Source organism: Bacillus rossius, chromosome 16, assembly GCF_032445375.1.
Source record: "Bacillus rossius redtenbacheri isolate Brsri chromosome 16, Brsri_v3, whole genome shotgun sequence".
Lineage (NCBI taxonomy): Eukaryota > Metazoa > Arthropoda > Insecta > Phasmatodea > Bacillidae > Bacillus > Bacillus rossius.
The window spans coordinates 23,707,996-23,730,961 of NC_086343.1; the positions used below are offsets into that span (position 1 = coordinate 23,707,996).

At 37.8% G+C, this 22,966-nt stretch overlaps 1 protein-coding gene across 1 annotated transcript in view; it reads right to left on the reverse strand.

Annotated features, from left to right (window-relative positions):
• LOC134539813 (G protein-coupled receptor kinase 1) overlaps nucleotides 1-22,966 on the reverse strand; it is a 253,192-nt gene that overhangs the window by 205,184 nt on the left and 25,042 nt on the right. The window contains exon 2 of the mRNA XM_063382098.1: nucleotides 22,398-22,474. Within this exon, the coding sequence (XP_063238168.1) occupies nucleotides 22,398-22,474 (77 nt within the window). The remainder of the gene's footprint in view (nucleotides 1-22,397; nucleotides 22,475-22,966) is intronic.

Below are 22,966 nucleotides of genomic sequence, written 5' to 3' on the forward strand. Positions count from 1 at the left end.
GGGCGTAGCATAAACGAATATTTCAAGTGTTTCTTGACTTCATCACGGTCACACACACGGTCAAACGAAGATAAAGTTGAAATGAGAGTACTTCCAAAATCTGTGCCAGCAGTTTCATTTCTAAAAATTATTCTGAACACACGCATTTTTAGCAATTTTCTCTCTTCTAAAAATACAATTCAAAAACGAAATACGGTAACAGAACTATTTATCAGCCCTCGCCGTGTTCTTAAACGCTTCACGTAAACAGGAGCTACTCGGATATCTTGAGCAGTTTTAAATAGTTTGGGTATTTTTTTCCCCTGAAGCTCTACATGTTTGCCCAGGAAGGCGGGGGCCCCTGTAAGCCAAAATTGGAAATGACTATTTTTAAAGAATAAAACAACTTCAACACGATTGTGTTCATACGTACGTAGAGTTAATTCAAATTCGATTTGCACCAATGATAATCCCTAGTATACGCCGCACAACAGCTTTGTAATGTTAGCTTCACAGTTTCGCTCGAGGACGCCTAACGGTGACTAGTGGTTCTCCCCTCTGCAGCTCATTCGAAGCTCAAACGGAATCTCACACTACAAACCTCTGAAAACCTATCGTTAATTGACCCCGAGTCAGACGCCCGAATATAATCAGCGTCCATGCATCTTCATGTTTGTACTGTTGTAAAAGTAAAAAAAAAAAAAATAGGCTAGGTGTTTTACATAAATAAAACCCTTGCAAAATCCATTTCCCCCCCCCCCCCCTCCCGAAAACCACCCACAACCAACACCAAGAGGAAGGTTGGTTTTCGCTCGCCTAGGTGATCGTAAGTAAATTTAAAGGTTGGTTTGACTAGGTTGGCAAATTTTTAAAATATTCCAGAATGGTGAAAACAGGAGTTATTTGTTTATCCAGACACGCGAAGTTGCGCGAGCTAGCGGTGAACTTCGGATACGTTCCGCAAAAAAAAACCTCGCGTCAGAGAATAATTCGAGGCCATTTTTTTCCCGCGGGCGAAACCCAGGCAAACCCCGCAATCTACCGAGCGCGCGTTAGCCGCAGTGAAGGTTCGCGCCTTATCTGGTTTAATTAGGCGAACAGGCCGTGTTCCAGATACACGTCACACGAGGAAACAGGGTGTCTGCAAAATACCTGGCGAAAACATTTCATAACTTTGACACGACCTTTGAATAAAAAGTTCTTACATTTTGTTTTTACAACACAAGCTAGATTATTTTTCGCGCTCTTGCCTATGATGTGCGGTATTATAGCCTGTCTCGTCATTAGATTTTGTCATTACATGTATTCACTATAATAAAGAGAATAATTATTTTCTCTATAATGCAACGCTCTGAATCCATTTCATCTACTGGAGCAAGCATTTATAGAAAATACTTGATTAAACTAATGCATTTTAAGTGTTTATTATCATGTTTAAATAAAACGTTTTCTTTTAATTATTGACACTGACTGACAACTGTTTCGACTCATACTCTTGTCATTTTATTAATGTTAAAAATTATTGCATCAAATTAGTGTCAGTTTTAATTGTAAGAGCAAAGATAAATATTCAAATTAGTAGCAATAGGAGATTTCATGTTTTCAAATAGATTAAGAGTGAACTATCGCAATGAGAGAAAATTTTAAGAACGCTAGCATAAACGTTTAAGACACAACTTCATAATTTAACTAAAATATTTTATATCTACTTAACAAATTTTATGTTAAGAGAAAATTTGGAACGAGAATTTTGACAATACTCTTTCTTGTATTTCTCAAGACCATTAACTGATAATATTCCAATCTCACTTCTAAGGCAATGTAACTGAAATACGCCATCTTGGTTTTAACCGTTTGTCATAAATTATTATAACCTGTAATATTAAAACTGTTTGAACATATGACATAATAAATTTAATGTCCTGTGATTAATAATGACCTACCGGCTATTACAAATATGTTTTAGTGTGAAAAAAAAATGTGTTTAAAATTTATATATATTTTCTTTCAGAATTCGTACAACTGTAATAATAGTATCAAAAGACGTCAATTTACTGTTTTAGAAAATCAACCAATAGTAAAATAAAAAATGGGTGCATTTACTTATGTACGAGCGTTAGAAGTTATACTTACTTGGCGTAATACAAAACTACTTTTAATTTTGCATGGAAATAACCAATATAAAAAAAATAAAAGGATGAAAGCGATATCATAAATATGATTTATTAAGTATAAATTCAAAAAACTAAATAAATACTCAGTATTCAATATTAATATAAACACATGTATAACATTAATTAATTTAGTAAAATAATCTAGATGAATTTTAATAATTCATGAAATCAATAAATATGGTGAATGTTTATTTGTTAATTATAATTATTTACAATTTAAACTGCAAATAAATTATACGTACGTGACCCCTAACCTCACTATATGTATACTTGGAACAGTTTATAAACACGATTTATATCACTAATACTCACAATAAACAATTTCTTTAATTATATGAACCAGTATTCAATATTAACGACTAAATAACAGGATTTAAAAGCACATATATTTTTATTTGTGTGTAGTTTATTTTATGTGGCTTTTTTCAAACTGAATAGTATTGTTGAATGCTACGCGCGCATCGTAAAAATAAACTGTCGTCTTTTTGTTTCATAACGAGCCTAAAAAATATAACCTAACCTCACTTATATAAATACACTTGAAATTACACTTGAAAAAGTTTACAATAACGATTTATATTACTAATACTTCACAATTAATACATATTTTTTATTCAATACTGTTCACAAAATTATAAGGTTTAAAAGCACATATATAAATAATATTATTAGTATGTAATTTTTTTTAGGTAGCTTTTTTTTCGTCCTGTGAAAATTTCGTTGCGTGGTGCGCGCGCTAAACGGGCCTAAAGAAGTATAGCTTCAAAAATACACCAAAATTTATCCAAACTATTGATAGCATAAGAAAATATTAATTTTAATGTTAACGGGACGGATAGTTTAGATTTGGCAACAGTGGTACCGTTTGCTATGTACTGCGATCCAAGCGCGGAACAGGCTGCAGTCTCCAGTGTGTTCGGTGCAACTTGCGCGCGGAGACCCGCTCTGTTGCGGTGCCTCGTGTAACGGAACCTTGGCTGGACCGCGACAAGGCACCGCTTCATTACATACTGGTACGACCTGCGTGTGGGGAGAACTGGCTTCGTGAGGGATAGTCTATTACAGTTTTACTAATTACTAATATTTACATTACTTATAAACGATCGTACTATAAATCGCACTTAAAAATATTTATTCGCAGGTCACTCAAGTTCAACAGTTCGCACTACTCACTGCAGCTAGGCTCGACAGTGGTTCGCCCCAATCACACGGTCTCGCGCCACTCGGTTCACACTCGCTCGATCCCGTCGCTCCGCGTCGCGCCACTCTCGAAGGGGTCTCTCACCCTCTTAAACAATGTCGCACTTCCCTTCACTCGCGGAATTCGCTCGGAACTCCCGCGGAGGCCGGCGTCGTAGCTTAAATCCCCCACGGCGAACTTCTCGAAGGCACGACCCGACTCCCGAAAAGTCCAGAAAGGCGGCGTTTATCCGCGCCACTCCGCGCCGTCAGCCTCGGGGGAAACCCGCAGATTCCCAGGTCGCTAAAGGATCGGTGCTAGGGCAGGGGAGGGGGGAGGGGGGTAGCGAGGACCCTTGCAATCCGGCCAGGCGCGCGTGGCACGCCTTACGTCAGTGGACGGCGCGTGACGTCAGTGGCCGTGCGGGGCCACTGACGGCGCGTGACGTCAGTGGCCGTGCGGGGCCGCCAGCCAGCTCCGAACCTGGCGTGCGTCGCGGTCTTATCTCCCACGTACGTAACAATACTAACTGCGTGAAGCCGTTCTTTTCCTTCAGATAATTGTTGCGCCATATTGGTTGAACGCCCAAAACATTTTCTGAAGTGCAGTTAGTGTTTTTCAGTGTAGAAACAGTTTAAAATGACTTTAAAAAATTAAAAAAAAAAAACTGTATTTAACGACGGGGCATCTAATTCATACTTACTAACCATCATCTTACGTGGTCCAGCACCATTTCTGCCATGTTTTGGGCGTGTGCAATATGACTTCACCTGCGTCACAGCATGCCGTCTCCTGGCAATTCCTAACTCCGTGTCTACTAGGTCACTTCACCTGTAGCTTGTATCAACTCTAGTTCTCAGTGTGCATCTTAATGGGCACTCACACTCCCTTCACAATGCACGATTCGCTGTGCTCCGTTGCCAAAGGCACGCCATGCAGCACAAACAACATTTTTTGACTTAACTTTATAATGTAATAAAAATGTATTAAAACATATCTTAAATATCGTATTTTGTTAAGAATTATATAAAATAAAACTTCATAAATATATTTGTGTTTTCTTCAAGAGCATTCCATTTTTACTTCTAAAGAGACGTAAATTAAAGACGCCATCTTGTTTTCAACAGTTTTAATAAACAAATGTAGCTTCTATTTGAACATTGCACATAATTAAATGAAATGCCTTGTTATTAAAAAATGACAAATTGCTACACATAGTTTTTCTCTTCTCTAATATTAAAGTAAATGTAATTTAATTTAATGGTCTTAAAAAATTGAAATAGTAATATATACACATTAAAACTTCCTGTATTGTATACCAATATTAAGCAGAAGGTTTGCGTGTTAAAAAGCAGGGGTGGTTTCAATCTGACAACAGTGGACGTATATTTTACTCTGATAAATGCAAACCAAGCGTGAGACACAATGCAGGTAATTTGTTCCCGTATTCAGTTTCTACAGATTCGTTCAGTGCATTCTAAGTGAAGCGGTAGAAAGAACGTTTAAGCCAGTAAACGCTGCGGAAGGTTTTTTCTCGCGACGCGACGGCAGGAACACGCGCTCTGCAGCATCCAGGGGCGAGTTCAGGCAGCAGCTTTGGACGAAAAAAAATTGGTTGGTTGTAAAGTCGGTTTACGAACGATAGTTTAACGTGATAACGTCATAACAAAACAATGATGAAATTATTGCATCCTTTTATGAATAAAATTGAATCTTTTTTATTGAATTATCACTATTTTGTATGGATACAAAGGAGTGAAATGAAATCTACAATTTAATTGATAAATTTACTTTTATTTGCACTCATTAATTCAAATATGTTTATTACTTTAACGAAGAGATTATTTTAACTATAACTTTTATACATGTTTGCCATTTAACTTCTTCCAATCTGTGTTATTATGTTAAGGATAGGACGATGATAGGAAAAGTAGGAAACGAATGGGAGTGTTTCAAGTTTAATGTGCCTCGAAAAAAAGTCAAATCGATGGTTGGTTCCAATCGAGTGGAAGAGAAATAGATGCGGCGCAAGCGTACAATGAGCGTAACGGGACACTTTTCGTGCGTGCAGCCGGCGTTCATAGATTTATTAGACGTTGTCACGTCAAAAAAGAAGCACTTTCAGGGTAGGAGGGTGTATTTTTTTTTAACTTTCTTTAATAAGCTTTCATGGGTCGTATTAGTTGCCAAGCTTCTCCAGATTTATCACACTGAGATTTCTTCTCGTGAGGAGCCCCAAAGGCACAGGTGCGTGGTGAGGACACCCGCACTCTCGGAGAACTCCAGAACATCATCCACGCCGTCCCGTCAGGAAGACCTCGGCCGCGCTTGTCGGAAACACGTGATACCGTGCACACGTGACTCTAGGTCGACGGAGGAAGGACATTCGCAGAAAAATGTCCCCACGCTCTTGTTTCGTGTCATTTCCCTGAGTTTCCCCTTTTTTCCCTCTCCCATATTTTTTGACGTGACAAAGTCTAATAAATCGATGAACGCCGGCTGCACGCACGAAAAAGTGTCCTGTCCCATTACGCACATTGTTCCGTTACGCTGTGTTCCGTTACGCTGTCGGCGAGTGCAGTAATAATAGGTTATGTTACAATTGACTAAAAAATTATGGTGATTCATATAATTGATGATAGATATTTGATTACAGTTTATTTATATGAAAACTTGTTCATAATTATATTTAAACTTTATAGCTAAACGCCAGTTTTTTTTTATTTCAAATTAATTACAAGTCATCTACACGTGAACTGTTTCGTCGACTGTTTATAATGTGAAGTGAAAAGTTAATGTGGTTTTCATTGCTTATTACAACAACAATTTCGGCAATAAAGGTTAATTATTCTTGCATTTTAAAAATCTGATTACAAGTACCTATAATGTCAAGTATTTATTCTTTTATTATTATAATAAAAATGATTCAATTTTATTCATAAAAGTATGCAATCATTTCATCAATATTTTGTTATGACCACGTTAAACTATCGTCCGTAAACCGACTTAACAGGCAACCAATTTTTTTTTTTTTCCTCTCTCCCTGTCTTAACGGTCTAGCTGGCTAAATAACAGATACACAAAAATAAAAAATTAAAGTCTAGACAATTTTTGACAAACATTTCAAGAAAATGTGACCATAAAATGTTTTCCTGCACAATATACAGCTTGCACTGTTATTTTGATTAACACTACATAACCAACGCTGCCAGTCTGATAAAGATAGCGAAATCATTTTTATTTATAAAACTTTCAAATAATAGATACATTATCGATTTTTAATTGAATTAACCACTAGGGCTATAGATATTAGTAATCTACTTCAAATTACACACAGTAAGTAAAGTATCCCTAACAATTATTTTATACTATGTGACAATCTGATACGGATTACTAACATCAAATGAATTTATGATTAAAATACATTCGGTTTTAAAACATTATGATACGGCGTGTTAAAAAAAACTTACATTGTTTTGTACTTGATTTTGGCATTTTTACAGTGTTTTCCATGTTTTGTTAAAGACACTTTTCAATTATCTGAGTTTTTCCAAGTTTCCTTATTCCTCCTGTATACAGGAACCATGCGAGCACCTCCTCTCGGTATGTTCTTGTCACCCTGTAGCCTGTACTGTATTCTTTTCACACATATTCCGACGAGGCCTCTTTCTCTGGCTAGCCAAAAGTCACAGGATATTACAACCATTCAATATTGTGACAGCCCGTACTGACCCGCCCCTGCAACCCGGCGCAAGCGTCCATCACGTGCGGCGAGACCGCTGCGCTGCCCAGGGGACTGATTTACGTCGCGGTCAGCGAGCGCGGAGGGCGTAACGTAAACTAGGAGCGCGTCGCCGCCAGCACCGCGCGCCCGCGAAACATCCTCCACGCGGGTAGAGAGGGGAGGGATGGGGAGGGGAGAGTTGGTTATCGGAGGGGGAGTTGGTTATCGGAGGGGGAGTTGGTTATCGGAGGGGGAGTTGGTTATCGGAGGGGGAGTTGGTTATCGGAGGGGGAGTTGGTTATCGGAGGGGGAGTTGGTTATGGGATGGGAAGTTGGTTATGTGAGGGGGAGAGTTGATGGGAGGGGGAGAGTTGATGGGAGGGGGAGAGTTGATGGGAGGGGGAGAGTTGATGGGAGGGGGAGATTTGATGGGAGGGGGATTGAGCGGTGTGGAAGAGGTAATGGGAAGACGAAGGGGAGAGGGGGGTATATTGGAGGTGTAGGGGGAAGGGATGGTTAGAGGAAGGGAGAGGTAGAAGGTTAGAGAGAAGGGGGAAGGGTTGTTATAGAGGTGGGGAGGTTAGAGAGGAGGGGAGGTTAGAGAGGTGGGGGAGGTTAGAATGGTGGGGTAGGGGGAGAGTGGGTGAGTAGGGAAGTGGGACAGAAGGAGAGGGAGGAAGGAGACAACACCGTTATGAGATTAGCTGATTTACGCAGCGGTGCTCGACTACTCACAGACTTGAAAGGTTGCCACGGGCCAACTGGTCCTCTCGGGGTGCTCCATTTAGAGATGCGAATTAGAACATTTTCATTCTTTTTTTCTAATACCAACATAGATAACCCTTCTATTGATAACTTAAAATAAAATCAAACAAATTAACCTTTGAGTGAGGGGGGAATCATTTCACATAAATTTTACGGCAAAATATTTTAACCGGGTTTTTTTTACTATTGATACAGTAGAAATCATTGACTATGCTAGCTAAGAGTTATTTGAAAATATGGTTAATTTAAGTAAATAACTTGCTTAGTACAGTATGACTAGTCAATGTTACCCGGTTAAAAAAAATTTTTTCGTATACGTCGTGCAAAATACAACGGATACAGCGAGCAGAGCGTTGATACACTCCTTGAAGGATTAAGAGAGTTGTTGCAGCGTGTAATCGTCTCGTGACAAAACATTTCTTCCAGAAGACTGCAGGCCAGCAAACTGTTGAATTATTAACAACTTCTGAAAGGTCTAGCCAAGTTATTAATGCCGTCAAGACAAAACTCTGATAAGCAATACCAAATTAAAGCTTAATGAAAACATTCATAAATCCAAGCGAAGCGGTGTCACTTTACCCTTGAGATGGTCAAATGACCTAAATATTTCTGCTTTTAAAATCTCGTGATTTCGGTCATGATTCATTGCGAATTCGTAAAAAAAAAAAAACATGGGTTATTGCTTGGATATAGTTTTATCAATTAAATTAATTGTTGAATTATTTTAATAACCTTATGTGCCAATTCGTATTTTAACTCTAGCATGAACTGAGAGAAAGCAATCGTGAGGTATGCAGTTCTGAATTAACCCTTTTTTTATGTAACCTTAGTCGTAAAACTCCTTACTTTTATCAAATCATTTATAAAAATCTCAAAGTTTGGTTTTCTCAATTGTACACTGAAAAATCTAAGTTTCTAAATTTGGACAGAACTACATTTTTAGATACTTGTGAATGTTGTTACAATTAATGCAATATTCAAGTGTACAACTCACAATTACAGATCTCAGTTCATGCAAGGGTTGAAATAAAAATTTGCCTATAATGACCATAAAACATAAAATAATCCATTATGGAATCGTTAAGACCGTTTGCAAATCTTCAAAAATAGTTATGTTTTGATTTCAGTATTCTTAATGGGCAAAACCACGAAATTATAAAAGCAAAATAATTTTAGGAACCATTACTCACCCCACTGTTCACTGTGCTTTCAAATAATATTTTTTATAGATAAAAAGCATGAACAGAGGCACTTATCAAATGGAGGAATATGCGGGAAGAAAAGTTTGAACGACCTAGTCGTTGAATCGCATCGTTATAAGAGCCATGCACAATTTTACGAGTTCTCGGAAGCCTAGCTAGCGACCTACTTCCGCGGCCTTCCTGGGAAGTTTGAAACGGTTACGACCGTCCCTTTGAGAATTGTAAAAAAGGTGTATAATTAGTGGCTTTTATGCGCAACAGAAATTCAAGCAAGCCCTATGGTGGTTGACTAGTGTTTCTCTCCTAGAGTTAGCCCGGATAGCCTAGTTGCATAAACGTACATGTTTGCAACTAAGTTTGTAAAAAAATATCCAGTGACAAAAAAAACTCATTTAAACTTATGAGTGAAGTTGCACAAGTTAACAAATGTTTGCTAGTATTAAAAAACTGGGTTATTGACCTTTCTTTTAGGTTACAAACTTGTAGCTGACACTTGTTTACTAAAAATTTTATATCTAGCTCACATATTAGGTAGGTTACATTTACAGTTTATTAGTAATTATCCTAGGATGGTGTGGTCTAGTTCGTTCCCGAACGAATTAAAGTACAAAAGGAACTAGCATCATAAACGAGTTTATGCTACCGGAACATTAGCTAAATGAGGTTATGTTGCCAAATATTGTTAGTTACAAGTGGACCGACTACACTTGTCACACTAAACTGAAACATTGGAATGTCAGTGAAAACTTTAAGAAATATATACGCATTAAACCTGTTCGTAACAAGCTGTGATTAAAGGGGCTTATTTTTTTCGCAATATTTAATAAGATTTGAACTTTTGTGAAACTATCCTCAGAGATTTATATGGATCTCCAGAAGATAGAGCTGCCGATTCGTAGTTATAGGCGCGAGTTGATTCTTCAATTCTTTCCGGATTCATCTAACATTGCTAAATAAAAATTTAGAACATTTTCGTGAGTATAATTAATCAGGTATAAAAACGTTAATAGCCGTTGAATGGGGTCAAATTTCTTTACAGTCGGAAAGTTATATCGAGGCGATAACTTCATCAGAGCAAACATTTGTAGGCACTCGTACTTCTTTGATTACACCAAACAATATGGCGTCGCGAGGTCTTGTGGCTGCGGATACGTCAATTTCACACCACACACACACACACTTAACACTACTGGAAATTGAATTTTCACGTTTATATAAACTGCAAACACATTAACTTTCACATAGCCTATAACTGTACTAACAGTAACACTCATACATCATACGTTAGCTAACAAGTTAGGTACATGGCGGGAACGCTGAGGCTGCAGCGCTGTTAGTGGTCTGACGCAGAACTACAAACAGTCTGCGGAGTTGCTCTTATAAACGTGCCTGGCGGCCACGCACGAAAGGTGGGAGTAATTTCGTGAATGGGACGGAAAGGTGTGACAGGAAGCAGTGAGAAGCGGCCTACTGTTGGCGCTTGTTCTACATCGTGCCCGCGAGAGCAAACATTTCCATGGCATTTGAGTAGAGAGAGACAGAGAAATGGAGAAAGAAAAAGAAGACATCTGTTTACCGTTCGTTGCGCTAACAGTAGACTTGAACAGCGTGAAGCATAACCATGTGGCTTTTCTAATACTCTATAAAACACGATGTGAAATAATAATAAATAATATGTAATACAATTTTTTTTTAAAAATACGTGTTATATTCAAACACGTGTTGTGTTAATACATAGTTTAAGATACGTATTCATTCTTGAAAGTTATTTGTACAAGTGAGTATTAATAAAGTTCTGCAATTAATACATCGCTTTAAAATTTTAGGTTAATTCCTTTTAACGCCGTGTTGATAAATCATTTTAAAATTGGTACATTAGAAATCAACGAATTAAATGTACAACTAATTTCCTTATTTGATAGGTAAATAAATTGTGGTTCTAAACCAAACAACCCGAATTTAAAAAAAATTGGCGTATTTTTTTTGAGTTACAGGCATTTTTTTTTTCTTAAAAAGTTTTCAAATCCTCGCCCTGCATTAAATTGTTACCGTGACTGATAACTCTACTATTGGTAACAATTCAAAATAAAATCAAAAAGTACTGCAAGGACTAACACAGTAAAAAAAAAAAAAAAACTTTTAAACCATTGCCTACAATTGTGAATATTCACACTAGCTATGCTCACGTGGCAAGTTATTTTAAAAGATGGGCCGATCTAGCAAGTGGCTTTCTGTTTACTGTCTACTGCCTTTGAATATATATACTGTATAGAAGTCGCCAGCCCGGGTTAAAATTTCTAATACGGTTTTGAGGTAGTTGGTTAATTCACCGCCACAATCGCCACCATCTCTAGGGCATCGACTTGTGGTGGTCCCTAGCGGACAAGTGTCGAACTCTTCAAACACCCCTTCCCCCTCCCGTTGAACGACGTTGAGCTGCAGTGAATGATTGATGAGGGGTGCGGGGAATGACAGCGGGCGACAGTGCTGCGCTCTAACGTGTAAATAACAACAAAGACGATACAGGGCGTTACGGCAACGCACTGCAGCGGTGAAGTTCCCAAGCTGCTCCTCATACGCTTCTGAAAAACGTAGAGTAAGGACGCGGTTACACGGGAGTCTGAACTACTTCAGGTGAACATGTTAAGCTGTTGAGTGCGGTTACACACAGTCTGAACATGTTTCGTTCGAGGCCATTTCCCATTTAACTTAACCCTTTCCTGCCTAGAAATGTAAAAAAAATTGAATTTTGTAATTTTTATTTCATTTTTATATTTAAGTAGGCATAAAAGGAGGCCATAATTTTTTCCAATTTTTTTTATTTATATTTAATATTTTTTTTAATGATGGGACTTAAGTCCTGACAGGCATTTATCATATGTCCAGCTCAACAAACAAAAAAAAGGGCGCTCCAGACAGGTGCAGCACTGCCGTATTAGTGCTGCAACCTCTTGGCTGTCAATCAAACTTCTTCGACAACTGGCAGAGCGGAGCTATACAGCGACCCAGAGCTCCCGACAGGCAGCATGTGGTTTCAAACATGCACACACTATTTCTATGGGGCTTCAAACATTGTGGGACTCACAAGTACCGCCAGGCAGGAAAGAGTTAAACAGGTTGGCAAAGTAGTTCAGATCGACATATCTTCTACATTAGCCTCTGATTGGCTGTTTAGAATATAAACAGTCCTTTGCAGAAATTCAAGATGGAAAGTGTTCCTGGCACAAGTTCGAGTAATATTTTACCGAATGCAACAAAAAAAAATCAACAGGTAATTATAAATATTTTTTTTAATTGATCCTGACCTTAATTTTCTTAAAACTGAAATAGGTACTCTCGCTCAAAAAATTATAAAAAATAATAAAAAAAATAAGTTTAAAAATTTTTCCGTGCATGGTGTTTGAATTCCCGATTTGTAAAAAAATATTGAGCAATATGAAAACACAATCCATTTCTACTGATAATACTGTATAAACAAGTGAGAAAATTCCGCGTTTTCTGGATACAAAATAGAGAAGATCAACAACACAGTCATTCGTTGACAGTAGACAATCGGTTTTAGAGCTGAACACACTTTTCAGCAACTACCGTGTAACCGTACACTTTCGCGTTTGTAAACTTAAACATGTTCACCTGAAGTAGTTCTGGGTCCCGTGTAACCGCGCCCTAAATCCTATCCACTCGCGACTTCTATGCAGTATATGTATTCAAAGCTACTGCTAACGTCTCGGTGGTAGCTTGAGGTCCTTGAAAAAGGTCTGCCACGCGTCACTCGGCCGGGAGTGTCAGGATCGTTGAGAACTCACAGAGGTCGTGCGCAGACGCGGCTGCGCAGTAGAGAACGTTCGCGGCCGACATCCACTCCCTGCCTGCAAGCAGGTTACACGTTAGCTTGGCCGATCGACATCAAGAACACAACGTGTATCGAAGAATAAATCGACGGGGAAAAATGTATTTTCTTTGTGAACATTACAAAACGACGACACAGCAACAACTTTGAATTACAAAATTTCGTTAACCACGAAAGACGTCAATAAACACCGATGGAGCGATACTGCATAGAGGTAAAACAATGAACAGGGGCGTACACAGAAGGTGGGAAGGGATTTTCCCTTTGTGAGCGAGTCTAAGGATGTGTAACATCTAACCTCGGTAACTACTTTGAATATATATATACTGTATAGAAGTCGCGAGTGGATGGGATTTACTCTACGTTTTTCAGAAGCGTATGATGAGCAGCTTGGGAACTTCACCGCTGCAGTGCGCTGCCGTAATGCCCTGTTAGTTGTTATTTACTCGTTAGAGCGCAGCTCTGTCGCCCGCTGTCATTCCCCGCACCCCCCATCTATCATTCACTGCAGCTCAAGTTCGTTCAACGGGAGGGGGAAGGGGTGTTTGAAGAGTTCGACACTTGTCCGCTAGGGACCACCACAAGTCGATGCCCTAGAGATGGTGGCGATTGCGGCGGTGAATTAACCAACTACCTCAAAACCGTATTAGAAATTTTAACCTGGGCTGGCGACTTCTATACAGTATATATATTCAAAGGTAACTAGCAAATTCATGTGTTCCCATGTTGCAAATACTAAATACACTTGTAATACAAAACTAAGACAATAAGTTTAACGTAGAATTATTTTAAATAATGCCGAGCAGGATAAGTATACAAGAATTGTTTTGAAATAAATTTCTGGAAGCGAATCACACGTAGTTTCCGTACCCGCTGCTATAATTCGCTGCTAAGGCAGCTAAGTCGACTATTGAATCACTTTATTAGCAACCGAAATTTTAAACTTTATAGTTGAACGGCTCCGATAAAAGCAAAAATACTTGAAAAATTACTGAACCCCGGCTTTGGGCCATTATTTTTCCAGGGAATTTACTGAAATACTGGTCATTTTTGTTAAAATCAACAAAACAGTAAATACTATAAAGTTCCCCTTTGGCTTTGTGAACTTTGGTTCGCGCCATTCGCCACAAATTGCAGCAAAGTGGTTACATAATTTTCGTTTCACATGACTTCCGTTCCATTCGCGAAATTACTCCCACCAAATGTCGTATACCATTGAATGTATGTAATTATATATATAATACATTATATATATTCAAAGAGTATACGGAGAGCGGGTAGGTGTTTATACACCCCCCCCCCCCCCCTCAACCCCGCTTGCTTGCCATCTCGCTGGACCAGAGGGCTGTCACTATAGCCCGTCCCACTCTTAGATTGCAGTACACGGCTTATGGCGCGCGCTGTTGCCAAATCTCTAACATATTACGAATTTCAGGAGATGCGTGTATTTGTAATTTGGATCGAACAAGAAGCATTTTAAGAAATCATATCGTAATTTATAATATTTTATACTATTACACATATAAAATTGTAATAATACCACTTTTATGTAAATTTCAAATAAAAACTACCTATTGTAGACGAAAATTTCTTATAGTTTTCTTTTCTGTTCTAAAAATCCTATATATATATATATATATATATATATATAATCAAATTTTTATGGGCCCGATAAATGCCGTATTTTTGGACAAGTCATGTCCAAAATGATAAATAAAATACAGTAATGGAAATTCTCGGTCGAGTAAGTTATGGGAAAAATCCGAACAATTGGTTCGAAATGGGGAAGATTTTTTGAAAAACAGAAAAATCGCAACAACTCCCATAATATGAATAATATCGAATCCGTTTTAACGTATGATAACTCGGATTACCTAATGCCGAAAAATGTTTTCTAAATACATTTTTGATACGACCAGCCATAACTGCATGGGTTCAAAAAAAAAATTCACCGGACAAAAAAACGTAACTGCCTTAGTAGACACCTGATCAAATCTGTTTAAATTGTTTGTAATAATATCATAGTTATTTTTCCAAAACTTTGTCTAAAACAATGTTTGATAAGATGCTTGGTGTTGAGAAGGATAGAAAAGTAATTCAAAATTTTGTACCATGATCGCTATTGAATTCCTTCGTATTTATTTCATACATTTTACACATTATGTTCAATAATCGATTATAATATTTTTTGTTGACTAAGGAAGCCATGTATTTGAAATTGCTTGTAGGACAGAACCCCACTTATCTAAACACACGACCCTGTTTCCTCTTACGACGGCAGCGCGCGCTCTTGTACTGATAAGACACATCTTTAACAGCTATTTCCACGGAAACTGTAGAAGCAATTGAGATGGAGCTGCTTTTAAAAACTAATTCAATTCATTGTGAACATTTTTCTCGCTTTCGTCCCCCATCTATCTTTAATAGAAAAAATTTTTTCCGCGGGTCAACTTTTTGATGTTTCAGTTTGTGAGAAAATGCATTTCAATATATTAAAAAAATTATTTAAGTGAAACCTGTATAGTTTTTGTCTTAACATTTGTTCGGTGGCGTCCTAAGGCATTAGTTTACTAATAAAAAAAATCTGAATGAAATACACATGTAGGTTTTCTTTTTTTGATGTGAAACATATCGGAATACTTCAAAACAGTTCGCAGCGAATAAGTTATGTTTTTTAATTTTTTCGGACACTTAAAATATTGTTAAGTATTCAAAATAAGCATTGCCTGATGCGTATTTTGATTCTATACAATATGAAAAAAAACTTGGTCCAAAAATTAAAATTTCGTTTGATATTTGGCAACAACGCACGAAGAAACAAGGGCAGTGCTAACGGCAATCGGCGTGTGTTAGAGAGAGAGAGAGAGAGAGAGAATGCGCCCATTTACTTCCACACTGCAATCTAAGAGTGGGATGCTCTTGGCCTGTTAACAAAGAGTAGTTTTACGTTCGTAATGAGATCATCTCGACTCGTGCAGCGTTTCAGCATGTAAGGAACTATTTCTCCCCTCCACCAGGGCGCAGCGTGGCGCAGCAGGTTGGCATCCCTGGCGTCAGCTGGTTCGCGCGGCTCGACGAGGAAGGAAACAAAAGAACGCGCAGGGGCAGGAACAGGTGGCGGCCGGCTGCGATGTGTAGCCTCGTGCGCCCCGAGGCCGGCTACGGGGCGTAAACACCCGCCGACTGGACCTCCGCGGCACGAAGGGCATAACCTGCACGTATAACCAGGCCGGCGATGCGAAGGCAAACACTGGCCAGGTCGAAAACCTCACGCCAGAGATGACAGCCAGTCGTGTTACAATTTTATGCGATCAGATCCTCGCTTAGTAATTGTAGTTTCACACGTCTGCGACTGTGACGAATCCCAACTTTAGGCACAAATATAAGAATACCTGAACGCTGCCTTGTTACAGTAACATCCAGCCAGTATAGCCGGCAAAGGGTAATTCCTGACTTAAAAAACGAATCAATTAAAAAAACAATTACTTAGGATATTAATTACGAAAGTGTCAATAATTTTATTTAAAAGGGTTGTTTTCTTTCACAGAGCGAGAGTTTAGCAAGTGAAAACGTGATTTACATAATAAAAACAACATCGTTGACTTCTGAGCACATAACGTTTGCGTCCTTGAAAGTTTTCGGAAAACTTCGCTCCAAACATAAAAAGGCGTAAACGCAAGACTTTGCAAGTTAGCCGATGCTTGCGTCGCGTGCGTGGTTTGATTATAAACGTCGTTTTGCGCCTTGCGTTTATCGCGTAGTTTTAAACCCTGCCTTAGTCCATCGTTGTAATTAATCGTGTTGATCTCTACAATCGAGTCGTACCGATGTGAAGACTAGACGAACGTAAGGATGAACTTAAAGACTAAGAAGACCTCCCCTCCAGGTGCCGTCCATTCCGAATCGGATCTTTAACGACTTCAAACCATCGCAGCGATGCGACCCTCGCGCGGAATTGCGACCGAAGCTATTCCGAGTCGCTGCAAGCTCTCGTGGCGCACGTCATAAATCTTCCCGGTCGCTGGTGAGAGCGCCGGCTTCTCTTCCGACTGGGCCATAAAGACCGGCAGCTCGAGCTGTAAGCATGGCAATCATCCAGCCATTCACTTCTCATTCTACCAATCAATATGGGCATGTATTTTTTGCAACAAAAAAAAGTGAGATAGTATTTTAATACTCGCCAGTGATATTTGTAAACATGTAACCTCGGTAACGAGCAAAACTTACGTGTGTTATCATTGTTCACGTTGCAAATAAACTTGCAACACAAAAAGGCGTGCACGAAATTTACCGTTAAAATTCTTTAATAATGCCGGGCGTGGTAAATAAACTGATAAAATAAAATAGTTGCTTTTCAAAAACCAAAATCACAAAGTACTTTCTGCGCCCGCCGCTAGAATTAGCTGTATGAATCGTAAACGTTGATTCCCGCCATCAAAGGCAGGTGGCAATTAGCAGAACGAAACAACCAGAAATGATTAAACTCTTAGAAAAGGCTCCGATAAAAACCCGGCTTTGGGCTTCTGCAAGAAATTCTATTAAAATACTGCCCATTTTGTTAAAATCCACTAAAAAATTAATACTATAAATTTTCAGCACACATTAGAAATTATACTTCTATGGCATACTAAAATATTAACAACAAACATTTAAAAATATATTATTATAACACTAAGTATATGTTTGTATAAGTACTTATTTTTGCTCGAACGACTGAAATCAGTCTGTAAATACTTCCTACAAACAAACTTTTGTCTTATTGAGCTGATTCAACATTATAATAAGTTATTAAAAACGTGAAAAAAAATTCCGGCGACGAGAATTGAACCACGCCCCTTGAGGTTTACCTGGCACGCGCTCTACTGCTGGGAATTTAGAAGAAGAATATGTATTATAATAATTGTAGTGCCATTTTTCTTAGATATTTTTTAACTTGTGATTATTTTTTATTATGACTATTTTAGTTTACCAAATACATTCCAGGTAATTTCACTGTCAGTAAGTTTCATTTGGCACACCAGTGCGCTTGGATATGCCCCCTAATGTTTACGAAATTGACTTCATACGGGTTTATGTTGCTACACGTGGGTTCGCCATCTTTGTGACACATTTCCGTTCATCGAACTACCGTTACATTTTCACGGAACTGCTCCTACCAAATGCCGTATACCGAGAGCCAAGATGTTTACACGTCAAAAACCTGTACCCTCATTTATACTGCAATAACGTTTTGCCCGCGCTAGCGATTATTCCCATGTAATTGGCGGTCGTCTGCAAGAGAAGCCATTACCCCCATTTGGCCAGAGGCCATTCAGAAAGCGTTTGCTTCCGCACTGAATGGATGTGATTGGTTTGCTGACAGTATACGTGTACCTGAAATAAACCCAGTCATCCACTGAACACAGACAATGCTATAAAGTTTTAATGCATTGCTGATCTGGAATTAATTTAGAGAAAAATGTGTGGCCCAACCAATCAATCACTGTAACGATCTAATACCAATTGAATATTCCTTACTAAAAAATTGCCATACACTGTTTTTGTCCCATTTTACAGTCATACCTACAAATTAATTACATTTTAAAATTTAACTAGCTGTGGCCACAACTTTGTTCGTGTGGATAAAAAACTTTACACAAGTTATTAAGCTATATGAACACTTAATATTAAAGCTTCTCTGAAATAACATATTTCATTTTATATTATTCATTTATAAACATTAAATTAAATTTTGATATTTTTTTTTACTTTTCAGTGTTTGAGCTATTACAATAAAATAAATACCAAATAAATCCTGGGGTTACTATCTAAAACGAATAAGTAAATAGCATCAGTATTTATTCGAGTTAAATTTCCCACGAACAAAAAGAAAATTTTTTCAAAGTTATGTTTGCTCTAGCTAGCATAAATATATAATTTTCTCAAAGTGGGGGAAAAAAAGATTGTTTCTAAAATCACAGGCACTTTGATTGAATTTGTATAGATTTGTCCATCTGCACACACATACTCCATAATATCCCCCTCCTAAATAATGTGACGGTCAGAAAATTCCATCCGTCCGTCTGTCCGTCAAAAGCTTGCCAAACTACAACTTTCGCCGGACGGATGAAATTACAACATCCAAAATGTTGGCAATGCATTGCCTGTCAATTATTTTATCTCAATTTTTTTTTTTTTTAAGTTTGTATATTTGTTTAGTTACTTCCACGACATGTGTTTAACTCGTGCTCGAACACATATCAAAGTTCAATTTTTGAAACAAAAATGTGATTATTTAATTATTAATTACGTATGTTAACTATAGCGATAAAAAATTTATTTTAATGATTTGAAAGTGCTCAGCTAAGATAATCGTCGAACTGATCAATCTTTACAAGATATATTTACTCCACAGATTTAAGCATTCTAGCAGAGGGTTTTTAAAGGGGGGAGGGGGAGACAAAGAACATGGCCCCCACCCCTCCCGCCATAGGTTAAATAATGCACTGAATATAATTACTTCTAATGTAAATTTTGGCCTGTTTTTATTTTAAAAACTCATAAAAGACGTATTTTTAGCTCTTTATAACTGAAGTCTGGATCCAATATAACTAAGTTATTAGTGTTTAGCTATTAAATATCGGTCTTACACGACATATTTTCCGACATTAATTTTATTTAAATGCTATTTCCAAACTCGATAACTCCCTTGCATTTGTAATATTCACAAGAGATATTCCATTAGTGTAACATCGAGAAATAAATGTGCACGCAAGTCTTCGTATAATTCATCATACGTAGTGAATGTATGTTGAAAATATGTGTGAAAGAACCAAAAATGCAAGGCAGGTATCTATTTTAAATTTTAGAAATAGTACTTTAATAAAGGTAATGATGAATAAACTAAAAAAAAAAGTTCAATCAACATGGCGTATCAGACCCGTTCCCCCCATTCCAGACTCGCAAGTCAAATCCTGTATCCGCCACTGCCTTCTAGTCAGCTGGAAGCATCCGAATATGTTGAAGTATTGTGACGGACTTGAAAACGTCAGATGATGGTTAGTGAGTACGAATTATGATCGTCGCTTGAAAACAGTAACTTCATGGAGAGAGAAAAAAAGTTTGTTTAAAACAGTTTTGCACAATGCAAACATTACACTTCAGCCAATGTTTTTGGGCGTCTAACCAATATGACGCAACCCACTTACATGATGTTATCTTTGAAAGATTTGTGCAATGGGAGTGCATGACTTGATGTAAGTTTTTGGACATACGCCATTGATAAGAACTTTTTCTGTTGAAGAAAAAATAATAAATAAATAAATAAAAATACCCAAAAAATACAAAAACAAAAAAATTAAGCAAAAAATTGCTGTTGTCAACAAGGATATAAACACCACAAAATATTCCCGAACAGGAATATGGACAACAAACAAAGAAAAACAAAGAAAAATGTACTAAGAGAACGGAAAAAAAACACAAATATGACAGAATTTTGAACCCAAAAAAATTCAGCACATCGGTTGAAACGAAACAAAAACACGACAAAACGAAAAAGACGAAACAAACACAATAGTTTTCTAAAACAGAATATAACAATAAAAAAAACACAAATGATAACACAAAAATATTGAACCCAAAATAATTCAGCACAACAGTTGAAACGAGACAAAAACACGACAAAACGAAAAGACGAAACGAACACAATAGTTTTACCAAAACAGAAACAAGCGACGTTTCGGGAACTGCTATCTGCTCCCGTCCTCAGGCAGAGACGCACATGGTACGGAAACACAGGTGCGACTGAGTAGGGGCTGGAAAAATTATGATATTTTTTTAGTTTTTCCTCAACAGAAAAAGTTCTTAGCAATGGCGTATGTCCAAAAACTTACATCAAGCCACTTACATGATACTTCCATCACAACTTCATTACACTTCCTCGACATACCTCCCCTTGGTTCCTTATTTAGAGCGCTAAACGTTTGCTAAATACACAGTAAAGTAGTAATAACAATAACAAATTACCAAAAATAATTGGCCTGGAGTAAATTATTTTTTGTTGCCTCTACAAGTTACTTTTTTTTTAGTTATAGGGGAACGTGTTAATTGAGAAGGGGGGGGGGAGGTATCACCACAATCACTCAGTTTTGTCGTTCTGTTTAGTAAAATCGTTAGGTTCAGTTGTTTATTGCTGTTGTCCACGATGATTGTATTTACTATTGCAGCTGTCTCTTAATTTAGCCCAATATGTTCGCCTGTAGGCTACTGAATTTTTTTTTCTTCTGGCTAAATGCTTTCCAAGTAATTCGCTGTGCTGTCTAAGACATTTAACATTTGAGACATCGCCTATGTACTCGTTTTTATTGTGCATTTTGAGGTTTTTCCATGACAAGAAGTCTCGCACGTTATTGATTTCTGTCGCAGTCATCGTCCTCGCATTAGGCTCACCGCGTGGCGACACTCGTTGCTCAATAACTCGTGCACAGGCGGCAAACCGGCGCTAATCCACGCCCAAGACGTCACAGAAGCACTGCACAGTCACGCCGCAAATACGTCACGGGAAATTCAAACAGCGCCATCAGCTCCGCTCATTCGAGTCGCTATTTTCTCAATGGAGGTTTTGCGCCTGTTCTCAATTGGGGTATTGCACCTGTTCTCAATTGGGGTATTGCACCTGTTCTCAATGGAAGTATTGCACCTGTTCACAATGGAAGTATTGCGCCTATTCTTAACGGAAGTATTGCGCCTATTCTTAACGGAAGTATTGCGCCTATTCTTAACGGAGGTTTTGCGCCTATTCTTAACGGAGGTTTTGCGCCTATTCTGAATGGAGGTTTTGCGCCCGTTCTCAATGGAGGTTTTGCGCCTGTTTTCAATTTGGGTATTGCGCCTGTTCTCAAGTAAAAAGCTGGGGCAAATTGGTGCTCTAACAAAACTAACATAAAATGAACATTCAGGTTCAGAATCATAAACTAATCGGATACAAACTTTTTTTATTTTTAACTCTATAAGAGATATATGAACAGAAACTTTATTCTTGGCTGTTGCCAAATATATTTACAAGCAACGTTATGGCATATATTAAAATTATCTACAAAATTTGTCTTAAAAACAATTTGTTGATAATGTATGCGAAAAATCATTTCTTCCATTACAGCCAGCTACAAGTACTTGTCTGTACTTTGAATCTTACTGGGAGCAGCGAACGGATATGTTACATACTGTTTTGTCAAACAGAGAATCAGCACTAAAGAAATTAATTATTGTAACCACCTTGGCGTTACACGACAGATGGCTCCGGGAAAATACCCGATGCAGCATGAATAACAAAAAGCAATTTGACTAATACACAACTGTACGCATACGTACTTACTAAAGCAATATAAACAAATCCCATCTGCACACATGTCAAACAAACGTTATTTTGCATGTTGATGAGACAATACCTGGCTTGTATTTTTTTTTTCGTGTCAACCTGCAAGCAAATACTGACAGATGCATCTATGTCTAATTATGACGCTGACCACCAATAGCAATGACTCACCGATCACTTGATTGAAGATCTTGTCGAAGTTAACTTCTCCTTTCTTCTCGAGGTACTTGTGCATTACACTTCGAACACTAGAACAAACCAAAAACACGATTTTATCGAACATGGCACGTGCATAAGTGGATACGTGTGAACATTCTCACGGAAATACTCAAAAATATTATTTACATTAAAGTTATCTATATATTATTCAGTCATAACTCTATTTTATATTTATTAGTTTTTTAATGCGCGTTTTACAAGACTTTTTTTTCGTTTCTTCATCACATGCATTAGTTACAGTACATTAACGTTAAGAAAACAAAAAAATTGTAAAAATTCATACTTAATTCACGTGTGTTTTCCCCTATTAGTTTTAAAAAAATATCTGGTCCTCGAGAAAATTTAAATGGGCCACACCGAAATAATTGTTCGTACTTGGAAACTCTGTTACTAACGATATCACTTGTAGAACTGCAAGGCAGAGCTTTGTAACATATTACAAATTTTAGTCATGTTATTCTGGCCGGTGTCAGCGGCCATCTTGGATTTTCGTCGTCGGCTGTCGGCCGCCATCTTGTTAA